This window comes from Sinocyclocheilus anshuiensis, unplaced genomic scaffold (assembly GCF_001515605.1).
Source record: "Sinocyclocheilus anshuiensis isolate Anshui unplaced genomic scaffold, SAMN03320099.WGS_v1.1 scaffold2239, whole genome shotgun sequence".
NCBI classification, from domain to species: domain Eukaryota; kingdom Metazoa; phylum Chordata; class Actinopteri; order Cypriniformes; family Cyprinidae; genus Sinocyclocheilus; species Sinocyclocheilus anshuiensis.
This window is the reverse complement of record NW_015540991.1, coordinates 191,859-210,178: the sequence shown is the minus strand read 5'-3', so window position 1 is coordinate 210,178 and position 18,320 is coordinate 191,859. Positions and strand designations below refer to the sequence as shown.

General features: G+C 35.2%; 2 protein-coding genes across 3 annotated transcripts in view; one reads left to right on the top strand and one right to left on the bottom strand.

Moving 5' to 3' along the window:
• The first annotated feature begins 1,114 nt into the window (after positions 1–1,114).
• LOC107690211 (spermatogenesis-associated protein 22-like) lies at positions 1,115–7,083 on the top strand. Of its 2 annotated transcripts, XM_016488470.1 has the most exons (9): positions 1,115–1,272; positions 1,639–1,688; positions 1,984–2,121; positions 2,376–2,514; positions 3,872–4,214; positions 4,407–4,512; positions 4,586–4,683; positions 5,654–5,855; positions 6,495–7,083. In XM_016488470.1, exons 2-8 carry the CDS (start codon positions 1,655–1,657, stop codon positions 5,843–5,845), a joined length of 1,050 nt encoding a protein of 349 aa, XP_016343956.1. In that variant the 5' UTR covers positions 1,115–1,272; positions 1,639–1,654; the 3' UTR covers positions 5,846–5,855; positions 6,495–7,083. The 2 variants fall into 2 exon arrangements, with proteins under 2 accessions (XP_016343956.1, XP_016343955.1); XM_016488469.1 differs by lacking the exon at positions 6,495–7,083 and having other exon boundaries at positions 5,654–6,034.
• A 97-nt stretch (positions 7,084–7,180) lies between these two features.
• The window catches only part of lhfpl7 (LHFPL tetraspan subfamily member 7), a 168,201-nt gene continuing 157,061 nt past the window's right edge, over positions 7,181–18,320 (bottom strand). Inside the window, exon 3 of the mRNA XM_016488471.1 lies at positions 7,181–8,633. Coding sequence (XP_016343957.1) covers positions 8,407–8,633 — 227 coding nt within the window. The 3' untranslated portion in view covers positions 7,181–8,406. The remainder of the gene's footprint in view (positions 8,634–18,320) is intronic.

Genomic DNA, 18,320 nt, shown 5'->3' with positions numbered 1-18,320 from the left:
TCTGCAGGACTGCAGCTCTCTAGGACCGAACTTGCCTACCCCTGTGCTAGATGAACAGACAGACAGACAGACAGATGGACTGATGCATTATTAAAATCATACCATGTTTATGGCAATGGTGTTCTCCCAGTCATTTTCATTGAGGATCCCTGCATTGTTGTACATAATGTCAATGTGGCCAAACCTGTCCACAATTTTCTGAAAAACTCCTGTAAAGAAAATCTCATAATTTAATACACATAAAAATCTTTAAATACCTGTAAATTCCTCCTTAGATGAAACATCCGCAACATAAAATTCAACCGTGTCTGGTCCATATTCTTCGGCAAGTCCAGCCTTCAACTCTTTTCCCAGTGGTTCATTCACGTCAATGAAGGCCACCTGTAATCAAAATGAATCTGTAGTCTGATGAGCACTGATAGTTACCACTTACAGCAAAAACCCTATTTATATAGCAGAAAAAATTGTCTTGTGGTTTTCATGTGTTTTGCATTTGTGCCTTGAATGTTTGATATGTCTTGAGGTGATCATAATGCAAAATCAGAACTTTTTGTGCATTCAAAGAAATGGCTTAATTTACTCGTGCTTATATTTTAGGACTATAAATGTAACTTTAATATGAAGTCCTGGAGATCTAATGTCTTTAGAGTGTAGAGTTTAGTTCTTAGCCATCATGAATTCTGACATAGTACTGCCTCAGTAATGTGTTTTGACAGCTTATGTGACAATTTACATATAAACCATCTACAAGCAACTGCCTATTCAAATCTTATATGTATTTTTATAGACAGCAATTGTGCTAACAGAGCAATGTTTTGATAGAGCCATTTATGTCTCAGGTTGATTTTTATTAAAACAATCTTTTTGTTATAGCCTACTGTTTGAAGATCACATTAAAACTTTCTGTCTTCAATTTATTTTTGCCACTTTTAAAATGCCATCTTTACCCTAACCAAACACAGGCTTGCAACCCTAAAATACGAAAATACATAAAATCTGTAAAGAGCATGCTTGCAATGAGACATATGGTACGTAAAGAACCGCTGAATCAGTTTTTAATTCGGGCTCTTTGAATCGAACTGTTCGAAAGAACCGATTCGATGTATGACTCATGGTTCACTAGCGCTCGCGCCAAAACGAATTCGTCGCAATAAACAAAAATGTTGTGTCACTGAAGACTTAATATAAAGTTAAACCACAGACACGCCTTAAATTACTAAATAAGCGCTTCTTATTCACATCTTTTCACTTCATTGACGTCATTTTGTACTGGTAAGCACAGTTTTATTCGCACATGAATGACCTTTTACTATTAGCAAGATCAATTTAGCAAATAGTAAAAACCCCAGCTTGAGTAACGTTATTACATACGAAATCATTATATAAGCCTTTTACTTAATAGTTAAACAATACTTATGGTTTTGAGCTGAGTTAAGAGAGTGAGAACAAGACAGAAAAGGTCATTAATTCTCATGGAGTCGACACAAACACTCAAAACTAAATATTGATGAGAAACCAGACCCCCTAATGCCACTGATAACTGGTATACATATAAAAGTTTATGAATTATTGGAAATTAATAATTTGACAATGAATTATTGTTTCACTTTTGCACAATACTATTGTTAAACCTCTCAGCCAGTGATTTGTCAAGATGCGGAGGAACGCAAACCAGAGACCAACCACAGGTAAGTTAGGATTTGCTGTCTATAATATGAATTCTTATGTTACTTGGTTGGAAATACACAACAGAAAATAAAAGCTGGATTAGTTAAACGTCTGCCATCTACTATCTAAATAATCTAGCTAATTGGTTGCAATTTAATATATTTATTATTTTCAGAGATGTCCCTGTACATAAATTTGCCTAATCAGTCAAAATAATTGAACTGCTTATGTGCTAATACAACACTTTGCTGCAGTTAAAAGTGTTATTCAGGTTGCTGGAGCCTGAAATCAAAGAAGAGTTTTGTCTTTCTGCAGGCAGTCTCTCCGTACCTCTATTTAATCAAAGGAAGAGGAGCAGGCTGCCTTTGATGTCTAATCCTTCAGAGAGTGAGCTCTTCACTACCAGCCACTACAATGAGACAAAAACCTCCTCTTCCTCCTCTGCTCTTCCTAGTATGTATTTCCACGGCACCAGTCTCATATCTAATGCTGATGCAGCACGTTGTGCTTCATTGTTCAGATGGCAGATATTCACTTTCCAGTTGATCATCATTACGTTACACTGCAATACACTGAAATTATTTTTCAGGGAAGGTATGAACTCTAAAGCTAATTACAGTCTGTATGCAGGCAAAGCTGATAATGTCATTTTCTGTCTTTCATCAATTATGTTTTATTTTCAAATATAACCCTAGGATTCTCTTTAGCTTTAGGTCAGAGTGGTCAGTGGAACCAGCGAACCTATCTTTCATCACAGCAAGCCAGCATGAGATCTGCTCCTTCACCTGGTGTGGTGGGACGAGGATATGCACCTTTACCTCACCCAAAAAAACCTGCCTATGTCTGGTACTCAACTGATGCTAAGAAATAATGACTATATACCCAGAAAGGTCTTGAAGCTGCTGTGTCCGAATCTGTGCTCTATTTCTTCATAAATGCAGGATTGTATTTTAGAGCAAAGATTTAAAACCGTAAAGCAAGCATATAGTCAAAAATATCAAATTAAGATTGGTACCTTGTAAAAAAAAAAAAAGGAGCTATTTCTTCCTTACCTGAGCTTTAAGAATCACTTATTATAGTATTTAAGTAATCTTAGGTAACACTTTAAAGGAATAGTTCATCAAAAAATGGAAATTTACTCATCCTCAGGCCATCCAAAATTTGGAGAAATTTAGCATTACGTCACTTGCTCACTAATGGATTATCTGCAAATGAATGGGTGCCGTCAAAATGAGAGACAAAACAGCTGATAAAAACATCACAATAATCCACAAGTAATCCACACGACTCTAGTCCATCAATTAACACCTTGTGAAGCAAAAAGCTGTTTTTGTAAGAAACAAATCCATCATCAATTTTGAACACTCATTCTGACGTCATCCATTCACTGCAGAGTATACATTGGTGAGCAAGTGATGTAATGCTAAATTTCTCTAATTCTGTTCCGATGAAGAAACAAACTCATCTACATCTTGGATAGCCTGAGGGTGAGTGCAATTTCAGACTTTTTTTTGGGGGGGTGAACTATTCCTTTAACTACATTAGTTAACATGAACTAACAATGAAAAAAATACTTGTAAATCATTTATTAATCTCTTAGCTCATGGACATGTCAACATATTCTAATACATTCAGGGCCGTTTTAACCATTGGGCTAGGCGGGGCTGAAGCCCCGGGGCCCGAGCAAAGAGGGGGCCCGTGATTGGCTGTGGAGTAGATTGACTGGAGCGCCGATCTATATATATATATATATATATATAATTATCGTGATGGGGGCCCTGCAGTAAGTCATAGCCCCGGGGCCCAGTGCGGTCTTAAATTGCGGCCCTGAATACATTATTTAAGAAATGTGAAAAAAAATCATACAAAAAGTTCTGTTAATATTATTTAATGGACTAGTGCTAACATGAACTTACAATGAACAACTGTATTTTTATTAACTGACTTTAACAAAGATTAATATACAACAAATGTATCGCTCATCATTAGTTAAATTTAGGTAATGCATGTTAACTAATGGGACCTTATTGTGAAGTGTAACCTAAACTTATAGAACATTGTCAAGTTGATTAACTTACACTCAATAATATTAAGTTGAATAAAACAGCTTATTTAGACGTTTTACCGCATAATGCACATTTTTAGTTATCCTGAAAAGCATTTGTGACATAATATTTTGTATTTGTCACCATTTTACCTCCAGGTCACAGACAGGGCAACAGAGGCCTCCAGTGAGACAGGATTCGATGCCAGCAGTTGGATCCCAGCTTAATGGTGGCTTTCCAAGAAGCAGCTCTGTTTCACTCAGCCAGCCCAGATGGTCCAGCAGCATCCAGAATCAACAGTCATTTAACAGGCCGACAAATTCCCCCAGACTTCCGTACTCTTCCCAGCAGTGTACCCCCACAGCAGGAAGCACTCAGGGCCCTGGAGCTCAGAGTCACAGCGGAAAGTGGAACTTCAGACCTGTTGAACAATCAGCCAGTGGAATGTGGGCAAAAGAAAAGATGGACACCTTAAGTGTCCGGCCCACCCCTCAGCAGCAGGTGTGTGTCACTTCATTTACAAGTCTAAAGTGGCGGTCACATTCAACATATTAAAAAATGCACAGTCTATTCCACTTTCCTGCCATACTGCAAACCTGTACTGCCTTTTTCCAAATATGTTCTGCCTCTCAGTATAAAATGTTGTTTTATTTGTTCAGCTAACATTTCTGATTTACTCTCTCTCCTGGATAGAAGCCCCCTCGAGAGACATCACTGCATGTTATTACTGCTGTTATTGAGGGCATGAAGCACTGGAGTCAGTACAAGAGCAGAGTACCAATGCTGTTTGAGATGTTTGGTGAGGAGACTATCACACACATGCGGTCCCCTTGATTTGAGTCTGTGTCTAACAGCTCTGTCTCTCTGCACAGCTACACTGGACTCTGCAGTTACAGTTGGAGAACACGGAGCAAAGAAATTTCTCATGAGGCATGGTAAAGAGGTGGTCCAGTGCCTTTACTATGAAAATGTGAGTCTGAGAATACTGGTTCTCTTCCAGAGGTGCATCTTTTCTTCTTCCATGTAACAACTGTTTTCAACATTGATAATAATAAGAAATGTTTCTTGAGCACCAAATCAGCATATTTGAATAATTTCTGAAGGATCATGTGACACTGAAGACTGGAGTAATGACTGCTGAAAATTCAGCTTTTCCATCACAGGAATAAGTTACATTTTAAAATATAATCAAATAGAAAATGGTTATTTTAAATTGCAATAATATTTCAATATAATATTACCGTTTTATAAATGCAGTATATATAAATAAATGCAGCCTTGTTGACCATAAAAGACTTCTTTCACAAACATACTTAATCCTACGAGTTTGAATGGTAGTTTATATTTTTAAAAATATTTTGCATTAACTATATTTTATATTTACAAGTTCCATGAAGTTAACATGAATATGATTTAAATGAATAATTCTCCCAAAAATGAAAATTCTGTCATTATTTACTCACTGTCATGTTGTTCCAAATCCGTATGACTTTCTTTTTCTCACAGAACACAGATGTTTTGGAGAATGTTCACATTGTTCTCTTCCATAAAATGAAAATTAATAGTTACCATTGCTGTCAAACTCCAAAAATGAAAAAATAAAAATAAATAAATAAAATAAAAGTGGCCTGTACCACTTGTACTCATACCTACAGTATTACTGTAGGTGGCAGTAATTTCCCAAAAAAGATATATATTTTAAATATTTTAAAATCTGGAAGTAGTTGGTTTGTGTCAGAGATGACATTACATATACATATCTTAAGAAACAAACAAGATGCTGTCACTGGGTTATGAATTACACCTACTTATTCTCAATTGCGCATTTTCTATTTTTCAAATAAGATAAAGCATAATGACTGCACACTGTTATATGATGTTGGCAATGGTTTAGACAACATAAACCTTGATGTTTAAGTCTTTGTGTATTTGTTCTTCAGGATCAGACACTGCCCAGACTGATCAGAGGTCAGGTGCATCGCTGCGTTGGAAACTACGACAGAGAAAAGGATATAATGACTTGTGTGTCAGTCCGAGCTGCTTCACTGTCAGAGCAAAAGAATGCCCTGGAGGCTGTGAGAGCGTCAGATGCAGAGATGAGGGATGTGGTGCTGGCTTTCAGTGAAATGTGATGTGGATCGAGTGAGTAACAGGAGAAAGATTAAACTAGCACAGACTTATACTGAAGTTAGGGTTGGTTTTGGTTTAGTTGTGAAGTAGTTAAGGAATGACCCATAATGGTCAGTGAATGTAAAACAGTTTTAAATTTGTGATCTGTATCTGTAGATTTTGATTCACTTTGCAGTATAGATGCAGTTGTAATTTAGATTTATTTTAATTAATATGCATTTAAAATATTTTAGTTCTATTTTACATACATATATAATATCAAATTATAATTTATATGCATTTAAAATGTTCTAGTTCTAATTTATATGCATATATAATCTTGAGTTATAATTTAGACGCATATAATTTTATTTCCTATGCAACTATGCATACATCATTTAAATTTGTGACAATATATTTATTAATTTAAATTTGTATGCATCATATTTGAGTTCTAAATTCGACGTTATTATATTGTTAATTGGTGCATAAAAAAAAAAAACGGGAAATATTTTTTTAAAGATTTGTTGGTGTCTTCATTCAAAAGCCATCCATTTGCTAAGCTTATGAAATGCTTTATTACAAAGAAGAAACACATAACAGCAATTTGTTAGGGATTTCAAAGGTTAAACACAATGATGAGGTAACATCGCAAAATATATCTTTCAAAAGGGAACCAAACATCAGGATGCCCTGTTACAGAATTATTTACAACCAAAACATCACAGCGGGAAACCCACAGCACTAATCTACAAGATCTAAGATCTACCAGTGGTCAGACTTCACATACATGATTCATAAACAGAACTCAAGAATTCAAGTTGCCATTACTGTCAAGGCAATCGGAGGACGCCAGTGTACTCCTGCATAAACACGTTTAAAGGGCCTGTTATGTTTGACATCTCATGCCAGTTTAAAGTTGTGCTCTGTCCTCTGAGCTTCAGTTACCCCTAACAGTTAAGTACATAGTTGGGGGGCGGGTTGTTTCGCTATAAGCACAACTATATCATCATAGAATTTGGTGTTAAATCTACAAAGAGAGCAGTTGAGTGCCAATGTTTTTAGCCAGTCTGAACACATAATACACAAATGAATCAACACAACAGCAAAAGTGAGCCAAGTGCAATATGGAATGATCCAAGTAGAAGCTTTAGCTTCACCGTATTGCTGTACCAAGAGTAAATGCATTAGCACATTAGCTTAATCGCTACAGCAAATTTCCCAAAGAAATACATAAATCTGTCATGACAAATCAGGACTGAATTGGTTGTCCTGTCTTGTTCAATGACTTGCTAATTTAGCTTTCATCATTTTGTTCATTTTTGCAACCCCTTCAAAACAAAACAGGCCATCAGCTTTCAAGAAGCGCCAACATTTTAAAACTAATCATCATTAAAGATGGAGACATAGAGAAATAATCATACAATGTTAATCCAACAAGAAAGCATTTACAAAATGTTTTAGAAGTAGATTACCTGATAAAAGGTACTTAAGTCTTCGTAATGGTCAAAAGGCACAAGTTGGTTAGAAGTTGGTATTTTCCAGAACATAGTGTCTCACTGTTAACTAAGCCCAACTTTAACTAAGAACAGCCTGATTTGAGGAATCCTGAATAATTCAGTACTAGTAGGTGTTAAGGTAAAGAACGTGAAAAGAGACTTCACAACATATGCTGTTCACTCAGTTTGGGAAAACAAATAATTTACTTGTGGGATCATTTCACTTTCACATACAGTTGAGAAAAGTCCATGCTTGTGGTCCATCCCTGGCAGTTTGAAGCAATGGCCTGATCCGCACTGTAAATACAGTTCCTTGATGGCCCTCACGAGGTTATGAGAAACAAAATGAAGAAATGCCTGTGAATTAAAAATTTGTACGGAGGATTAAAAGGTCTCAGTTTACTTAAGCCACAGTGTTGGTCCTTGAATAGGTATTATATCAGGTGATAAAACTTTCCGACTGTCAGATTTATTGAGTTTGAGTTCAGTTTCTCTTGATGAAACTGTTCCTTTAAACCTGTTGGATCCATTAAAGGAAGTCCATTTAAAAAGAGCCTACCATTTATTTTTGTTATCCTTTCATTGCATGCTGATAAGCCTGATAAGTAAAATATTGGAAATTGTTGAAAACTAAATTTTCATTTAATTTGCTATTTTTGGTTTTGATCCTTGCAAACAAAATTTCAAAAATACTAATTTGCACCATGGTCCATTATCCGTTATTTTCAGTAGTTAGTCCTTAGAGGTCTTCAATCAAGAACAAAGCTTGAAAATAAATTAGAAAGAAGGGAAAGAAAGACCAAAATCCATATAATCCTTTTCAAATGAATTTTTCACCTGGCAGGTTGACTGTGACGGAAAAAAGACCTTATCGAATTAAGGAAGACACTAGCACAAAAAAAAAAAAAAACCCAATGAGAATAGAGGGGATGAAGGGTTTTGAGTTCTGCTCCAGAGCAACATTATCTTCAAGACATCATTGCCAACCATGGCAAATGATGCTGAGACTTTACAGTCTGTCCGACCTCAAATGGATCACTTTATAGTTATGATGGCTGAGCAGGTTGAATATTGTTGGTGGTGCTCTATAAAAGAGTGGGCAATGGGGTGGGTGACAGCTGCTCCTTGGGGGCGTACTTAGCGAAAAAGGGCAGGAAGAGGGTGAGCATGACACCTACGATAGCCAGCATGTAGCCCCATCCTATCTGACACTCCCCGGCGTAGTAGATGTCAGAGTCTCCGCAGAAAGATTTGACCAGGCTGGAGTTGAGACCGAAGGGGTAAACCAGTAAACCAGATGCCATAATGACCACTAGAGCAGAGAAACAGAGAGGAAGCAAATTAATTATTGGTGCATTTGAGAGAAGTACACAGTGGAAGAGAAGTACAATGACATTTAGGTGTAAATAACACCACAGGACAATTACAAAACATGGCTAAGTGTTAGTTTTGAATTGTACTTTGATTTTAAAAGTTTCAGTCAAAACTGTCATTTTGAAGTACACATACAATATATACATTTTTATGGAATCTTAACACATTTAAATGTTGAACATATGGGATAATTAGGGCATATTAAATATGAAAAATTTATTAATTACATCAAAATTATATACTGTAGACCCCATATGATCAACTAAGTGGTTTTAATATGATTAACAACTAAGTGGTTGATTATTGTCAGACAATTTTGTCTTGTTTATTTTAAACAAGTAATTATTAAAATAAAACATTAAATAAATGAATTAATAAATTAAACATGCATCAATCAATTGTTGTTCAAAAATTAAAAGGCCCATAAAATGCTGAATAAAATAAAAAATAAAAACATTTTACCAGAATTATTAAAGAAACAATTTCTAAAATTATAAGTTATACCTTTTAATGATACTGAGATATTTTATGATTACCTACATTTAAATGTTTATAAATTCTGCTGCCTATGTTTGGTTGTAAACAAAATAATTAAATCCAACCAAATTCATTATTTTTGGCTATAATAGACCCTTTTCACAGATACTGATGCCATTTTTCCACAGTTTATAACATTTTAAATATAGTTAAGTTTCTTATATATTCTTTTTTTAATACAATGGCTGAGAGAGTGACAGTAATTTTGACATCTTTCTATCTTCTGATGACCGTAATCTCATTTAATTTCCTTTTTTGTAAAGTCATAGAAACATTATTGCTTTTTCCCTTCGCTTTTGGATCAGCTGGGAACACAAAATTATATTTATTGTTGTTTCTGTTCACCACTATAGTTTACCCACCTATGACTAAAGCTTCTTAGAACCCCAGAAACGTGAAAAGGGTCCATACCCCCTTAAAAAAATTCTGATCAGTCACTAATACTTGTAGTAGCAACAATAATGCTCAGGGTGGCAGTAGAGAGATGTGTTTCTGCTGAACTGAGCATTAACGGAGAAAAAAAAAGGCCCACAATACTGTTTCCAATTTTGCCATAGAAATATCAAATATATACAAAGCCATCGGCCCATGTATGTCTGAAATCAAAATTCATTGAATGATGACTGACAGTCCCTGAATGTGGGGGGTGTATGGTCACTGAGGAAAGCCATTAAGAGAGTTTCTGGGCGATCCATTTTCTCAGTCAGTATCAGTGCTCACTGCCCATGGCTGAACAGCTGTGTTAAAATCATTTGCTGTCAAAAAATCATTTGCTGTCAAATATCTGTTGAATCAGGATCCATTGTTATGCTGGCAGAGTACATGAATCTTCAATTTGATTGAACTATGGTCACAGTAAAAGCAATGCCTTTTAAAATGTTAAAAGTTCAAGACTATTTAAGTTGACTATTTAAATACTATATATATATATATATATATATATATATATATATACAAGTGACAGTAAAGGCGTTCATAATGTTTCAAAAGATTTTTATTTCGAAAATAAACTTTGTTCATTAAACTATGTGATTCTTCATCAAAGAATCCTGCAAAAAAATGTATGACGGTTTCCATAAAACTATTAAGGTGTTTTCAACACTGATAAAAATGTTTTTGAGCACCAAATCAGCATATTAGAATGATTTATGATCACATTAATAAATTACATGCTAAAATATATTAATATAGAAAACAGATATTTTACATTGTAATAATATTCCACAATATTACCGTTTTACTGTATTTTTGCTCAAATAAATGCAGTGAAAGAGGCTTTCTTCAAAAATGTCACAAAATCTTATCAATCCCAAACATTTGAATGGCAGTGTATTTGAAAATATAAATATTATAAAATATTTTATAACAATAACAGGTGCTGTGCATTGATGTGGTGAATAGGTGTTTCTATATTGAGTATTTTCATGACTGTTTTGACCAATCAGCATCCAAGATTAGTTTAATCATTGTAAATATCACATGGAAACCCCCAGTACTACCGAAATACTGCATAATGGGTATTAATGGCTTAATGGCTATTTTTGCCCAGGGCCGCAGAACATCTTAATTCGTCTATCTATTATCCTTCTTCAGCTTCTCCACACAAAAAGACCCAGAAGCCCCTCTCATCCCTGCTACCCCACTAAGAACAGTGCTTTTCCTTCAGTTTAATGGCCTCGGATCCAGCTGCGCTCTACATTGGCCTGTGTTTATCAGCGGAGGCCTGACATCTCAAAGCTGCTCTGCTAATGACATCACAATGTCCTTTTCTATCTTTGCCTGTATCCGCACAAAGATGCAGTCAAACGTGCCTTCTCCGGCTGAGGGAAATAACTGCTATCAGTGGATGTTTACACTTAGATGACAGGGCATTCAATGAGACTCAACAAGCTATTCAATAAAATTTCATTTCGAAGGCAATCTTCAATGAAAGACACACATGTAGATAGCACTACTGTATGGAGTTTAATTAAAGCGGGTCAAATCAACAAGGGCTTCGCTGCAGAGGCTCGCAAAGCTCAGGGCCAATTGCAGTCTGGATCAGATAAAGGCTTGAGCCCATGTGTGTGTGTGTGTGTGTGTGTGTGTGTGTGTGTGTGTAAGGAATGGCACACTGCTGTGTGATACTTCAAAGTCCACATCAACTTCTCAAATTGCACAGTGTTGCAAAGTGGACTTGATGGTATTTTGGTCATTTGTTTTCACATGTGGCTTTGATTCACAAATGATGAATAACATGCTCTTAAAAGTGGCTAAATTTAGATTCAGGGTCAACGAGTACATAAAGCTAAGAGAGTCAGTTTGCTTTAAAAAAGGACATACTCCAACACCAAAGACCTGCTTTAAATAAATATTACAGGTTAAATGTAAGTTAAGCTCTATTGACAACATTGTCAGTTACCACAGTAAATAATTCAGCATGAAAGGGAAGTTCAATCTTTCTTTTTCCATATCATGACATATATTGAAGTGAAACTGCTTCTCGAACAAGAAAAATGTAGGATGGGACTTGATTTTATCCGTCCCAAATTGATTGGATCATTACAGATGATTTTGGATTTCACGGTGACTTTAACTCATCTATCAGCTTGAAAATTGAATCAAAAAATACTTCCACTCACTCTTACGAATCTACATCCCCTCCAGAAGCCCGAGATCGGTACGCCTTGTGGGTATCATCACAGGGAGACAAAAAATCACTTTCCACAATCTTCCCAACCCCATCCGGAACTCCGAATCCCTGACAATATTCAAGAGACAGCTGAAAACTCTTTTCTTCCGAGAGTACTTAACTGCATCCTACTGAAAAAAACGAAAAAACTCACTTTTAAACTTCTCGTGTTTATTTGCCTCTTTGTAATGTATCTCTTGTTGTATTTCTCATTTGTAAGTTGCTTTGGCTAAAAGTGTCTGCTAAATGAATAAATGAAAATGTATAAAATATGTTGATTAAAATGCGCTTACAGTGGAAGTCTATGGGCAAGTGTACAATGTTATTAGTTTTCGTTGTTACAATTTTTATATTTTGTCGTAATAATATATTTACATAAAAAAATAATTCAATTAAATTGTACCAAACATTTACATATATGCTGATAAATATTTAGTTAATGAAATGGTCAATTAATGACCAATTTTGGTTCTTTTTGTCAGACACACATACATACATACATACATGTGTATATTTTTATATATATACTGTGTATATATATATATATATATATATATATATATATATATATAATTCGTTTTTTTAAATCATCCAATCAACCTGCAGATTTGTATGTTAACGTTGTGTGAGGAACAGACTGAAATTTAGTCCACGGCAATGCACAACGAATATCATTGGTTCTTGTATGTGTTGTAATCGAATGTGGACACAGCAGTTTGAATGTCCCTTTTGGCTACATTCACACTGTCAGTTTTTGGAACTGACAACTTGAATTAACTACAGGTGTGAGTATCCAAATGTCCTGTTCACACAGCAGCTTACAAAAGTGGCTTGAATGAACGAGTAACCAAAGTCATCACCTGATGTAACCATAGAGACAGTGACTAAAGTAATATCAAAGATGGCGACATCCATAAAAAAAGTCTTATCACATTTGACTGCTGCTGTGTGAACGTGGCCAAAAATCAGCAAACAGGTTGGAGCAGCATCAGAGTAAATCATGACAGAATTTCCATTTTTGGATGATCTATCCCTTTAATCTTTGTCCAGTTATTGATTTTAGCAAATGTAAGTGTTGTAGCCACTGCGAGACACATGACATCGGCTATGCGGTCAACATCTGTCCACCTCCAACCTTCAAAGCTGGATATATCATGCAACTAAATTCTATTTTCTCTCTAATTTAAACATTTTCGTAATTTCCTATATAAGCGCTGTGCTTGGTGTGGAGAGGTTAGAGGTTATATGGCATATTTTATCTGTCCTATTCCCATCCTCAATCTTAAAGCAATACTGAGCTGCAGAAGCTCATTTCTTGCTTGGCAGGGTTGACTAACCACACATACATGTGACCTGCAGCCGCTGCTGTAATCCACTGGCAATATGTGCTTTGGTGACAAATGATTTGATGATGAGATTCAGTGAATAGTGTAATAACATTCTAACCTGCCCCTCTCATGGCACACGTCTCACAGGGCTTGATTCTGAATCTGCTCACCACAGACAGCAGAGACCACAGCAGAGAGTTTCCAGCGCAGCCATTCATTATGACATGATGAGGTCAGTGTCACCATCACTTTGAATGATAGTGCATACGGATCTCTTTGGGGATGGTGGGAGACACGTGATAACGTGAACTGCACAAAAAGTGTGTGGACCCATTGTTCGTGATTGAATTGCAACTGAGAATGAGTTTAACTGAATTAACTTAAAATGTATAATTAAAAAGAATAAATGAATAAACTTGTTCAAAAGAATTTGAAAAGGGTTTAAAATCGTATTGCTGTGCGATTAATGTATTAAAGGTACCTGTATTGAAAGCATTATTTACATCTGCATTTACTGTGCTGATTTTGGAGCAATATCAGGGAATCCGAGCGGCAGTTACATGGAACAGGGAAGCAGAAAGAAAGAACAGTAACAGAGCTAAAAACAGACCTCAACCCCAAGTCCTAACAAACATTTTTACCAGTTTGGCACATTCAGGCGATTTGTATTGTTACAAGTTGACAGCGTGATTGGGCTAGTCACAGTGACGTGGAGGCACTTCATCCACTGGTGTCACTGTTGGAAAGTATTATACCATACAAATATTTGTATACTTGAGACTATAGTAACTACAGACTTTTCTCTTTCTCTTTACTCTCACCACATATGATCTGAGAGCCTCATGAGTAATGAGGCTGTACAAACAGTACAAACTCCTTCTGAAGCTCACTCTCTCAAACACACACACACACTCATATAGAGTAAACAGACGAGCAGAAACAGGCCGTCTTCATTCCCACAGCCCTGTCTCTGTAAATACAGCTCTAGAGTAGTGACTGAGACTCTAATGATACTTAATTATCGAGCAACACTGCGGCCAGCGCCGTGCTCTCTTTGAGCCTCTGAATCCTTCGCAATTTACAGCACAAACTGTTAAGCCATCAGATGAAGAGCAAATTCAGTTAAGTTATGCAGTGTACATCAGAGACTAGGCCTGAAGGATAGTGCAGCACTCTGAATTGCTGAGATGCGGGAGATGCAAGTATGAATCTGGCTCATGCCATTTCCTGATCCCATTCCCCTTCTTTCTCGTTTTGGGTCTATTCTCTCACTGTGCATTACATCACAATTCATCTGAGGCTTTAAGAGAGAAAGAAAAAATGTAGTACATTATTAATTACATTAACAACACATCACAGGTATTGTTACAAAAATATAGATACAAATCTAGAGGGGTCCTCAGCAAACTTTCAAGGGGGCCTCAAGATGACTTAAAATTATTTAAAATGAGATAAAACAAGCATTAAAATAAAATGAAACAACCCAGTTAGTAAAGTTACAATAAAGTTAATAAACTTTTTTAAGTTCATGGGCATTTTTAGAATGAATATATTTTTGGGGGTAGAGTAAATAAAAAAAAAAATCTCATTCAGTAAATCACAAACAACCGGAAAAGTCGTGGGGCACTCAAATATAGTTATGGACAATGGGGGCCATGGAGTCAGAAAGGTTAAGAACTAGACTGTGAAAAGTACAAGTGTTATCTTAAAGTGCTAATTCTACCTTATTATTTTCTACCTTTATTCTATAACTCATACATTTTTTGTATGTGTATATATATATATATATAAATGTGTACTTGAACATTTGTATTGTATATTTTTGACTTGAATAAAACCAGTAAATTTAGATATTAACCATATTTACATTTCAGCTACCTTTTTTTCCCCCAGTAAACTGTGCCAATTCATACTTTCACATGCAAATGAGCCGTTTCATTTGAAATAAAACATTTTATGTATTATTTTAAATTAACAGCTTTTGTAAGTTTTCTTTCCTTTTAGCTTTCAGGCAAGGCAAGTTTATTTATATAGCACATTTCATACACAATGGTAATTCAAAGTGCTTTACATCAAAAGTAAAAAAAAAAAAATCACAATAATAAAGCAAGGAGTTAAATTTGAAAATGATTGAAAAAAAATTGATTTAAAATGAAATGAAAACAGTTAAGAATAGAAACTGATGATACATAAAATACAGTGCAATCAGTTCGGACGTAGCACAGTGCTCATTCAGTAAAAGCACAACTAAACAGATGTGTTTTGAGTCTAGATTTAAATGTAGCTACTGTTTTAGCACATCTGATGTCTTCTGGAAGCTGGTTCCAACTACAGGTGGCATAATAGCTTAAAGCGGACTCCCCTTGTTTTGTGTGAACCCTTGGTATTTCTAACTGACTCGATCCTTGATTTAGTGGTCTGTTAGGCTTATATTCAGTGAACATATCTGTAATGTATTTAGGTCCTAGGCCATTTCTGTCTCCAGAATCACACCAAGATCCTTGACTTGATTTTTAGTTGTTAGACACACCTAGAGTCAAGGTATGCATTCACCTTGAGAACTTCATCTTTGTTTCCAAATGCAATGACTTTAACTGAAGAAAGTTTCTCTCAGTGTGTAATTCATTCACGAGTACGCTCAAAAAATAGTCACTGTAAAAAAGTAAAATTGCTATTTAACTCCAATAAGTACTGAAGTTCTAAGCGGCCATGCATTAGTATATATTTTTTCTTTCTTGTTTTCTCGTGATCTTGACGTAACAAATTTTCTCGTGATCACAACTTTATTTTTGTTGTGATCTCGACATAACAAAAGTTGTTTTCTCATTATCACGACTTAATTGTTTCGTGATCTTGTCGTGAAAAAAATTATAATGCATGGCCGCTTAGAACTTCCATAAATAAGTATTTATTGTAATTACAAAATGTATATCTATGGCTGCATCCAAAAGCTTAGGCAGCAGGCAAAGGCTTTGTAGCCAGCATTTATGCATGAAGGTACCTCACGAAACTGATTTCAAATAGACCTCTGAGACAGCATAACAGATTAATGATCTAAAACAAAATAGAGTGACCTCTGGTGATAACTATGCAAATATTTAATTACTACAATACTAATTTCTTGCTAGAAATGACGTCAAAAGTGGAACAAGTTAGTAAAAAAACAAAAACTATTTTGTTAGCAAAACTTTATTACCCATAATTCTCTTGGTGACTCTGCACTATATCTAACAACGGGCTGATTTAGAGGCCTGTCTCTGAGCTGTTGGCAGGCAGTCTAACTGCTCCCTAATGCATTTAGAGTTCATTAGACAGCAGTGAACGCCACCCAGATTGAGTCAGGCCATCCAGGAGTCCTCTCGGTCCCTGCATGATGCCTTCATTACAGCTGCTCTGCATCTCTGCTCCTTCAAACCACACAACTTCTGTCTCTGGTCAAAATGAATTAACAGTAGGAGTGGGATGTTGTGATTTGGTTAGTGTTGGGAGGAGCACAGGACTGGATTGAGTTACATTTGAAGGAAGAGACAGAAAGATGCTCACAATGTCTGTCAAGCTTGTTGTAACAGGCTAAATCAGCTAGAGATCACTATCTCTGCATGATTACTGCTACCACTAATCACTATTATATAAACACACACACAGAATCTTTTTTTCTGCTATCTATAATATAATATAATATAATATAATATAATATAATATAATATAATATAATATAATATAATATAATATAATATAATATAATATAATATAATATAATATAATATAATATAATTAATATAAAAGTTTGGGGGTCCGTAAGATTTTTGAAAGATGGCTGCATATAATTGAACAAAAATACAATACAAACTATGAAATATTATTACACTATTACAATATATTGTTAAATACTTTTCTTTCAAATAAATAAATACATTTTAAAATGTAATTTATTCCTGTGATGGCAAAGCTGAATGAAAGAAAAGATGAAAGAATATTTCTTCTTATTATCAATGTTTAAAACAGTTGTGTTGCTTAATATTTTAGGAAATTCATGACACATTTTTGTAAATGTAAAAGAACAGCCTTTTTATGAAAAATAACTTTTTTGAAACATTATAAATGTCTTTATTGTCCCTCTTGATAAATTTAATGCATTCTTGCTGTAAAATATAATATAATATTTAAGAATTTTTCATTTTATTTAATTAATACATTTTTTAATTTAAAACTCTCTGAACACCCAAAGGAAGATTTTTTTTGTCAGCTTTAATTCACATTTAGTGTGAATTTTGTCTTTGCAAACTACATCTAAGCCACATACATACACACAACAGATACAGACAATACAATGGAGTAGGACAGAGGGAAAACAGCAGAAAAGACAGTCTAAATACAAGCACAAATGTTGCTGTGCTAATCTGTTCTGCACTACTAACCTTCTTTTTTAAGACAAAGGCACCCACACACATTTATCCCCCTATGTGTGTGTGTGTGTGTGTGTGTGTGTGTGTGTGTGTGTGTCTCTATAAGAGTCATCGCCCTCATAGTCATCAGCTGTGTGTTGTTCTCTTCCTCAGGGTGGTGTGTGCACCTACAGTATCTGTCCTGCAGATTTAGCAAATATTCCAGGCTAGCTCAAAACTTATATAGCTCTGCTGTAATAGCCAATATACTAACAAGTTTAACAACTGAAAAATATAATGAATGCAAAAGATATAGCCTTATTATATATACAGTGGCATGCGAAAATTTGGGAACCCCTTGCAGAATCTGTGAAAATGTGAATAATTTTAACAAAATAAGAGAGATCATACAAAATGCATGTTTTTTTTTATTTAGTACTGTCCTGAGTAAGATATTTTAAAAAATAGCTGAAATTATAAAAATAACCCACTTCAAAAGTTTGGGAACCCTTGGTTCTTAATACTGTGTGTGGTTAACTGGATGATCTACCACTGTTTTTTGTTTTGTGATGGTTGTTCATGAGTCCCTTGTTTGTTCTGAACAGTTAAACTGAGCACTGTTCCTCAGAAAAATCCTCTGTGTCCTGCAGATTCTTCAGTTTTCCAGCATCTTTTGCATATTTGAACCCTTTCCAGCAGTGACT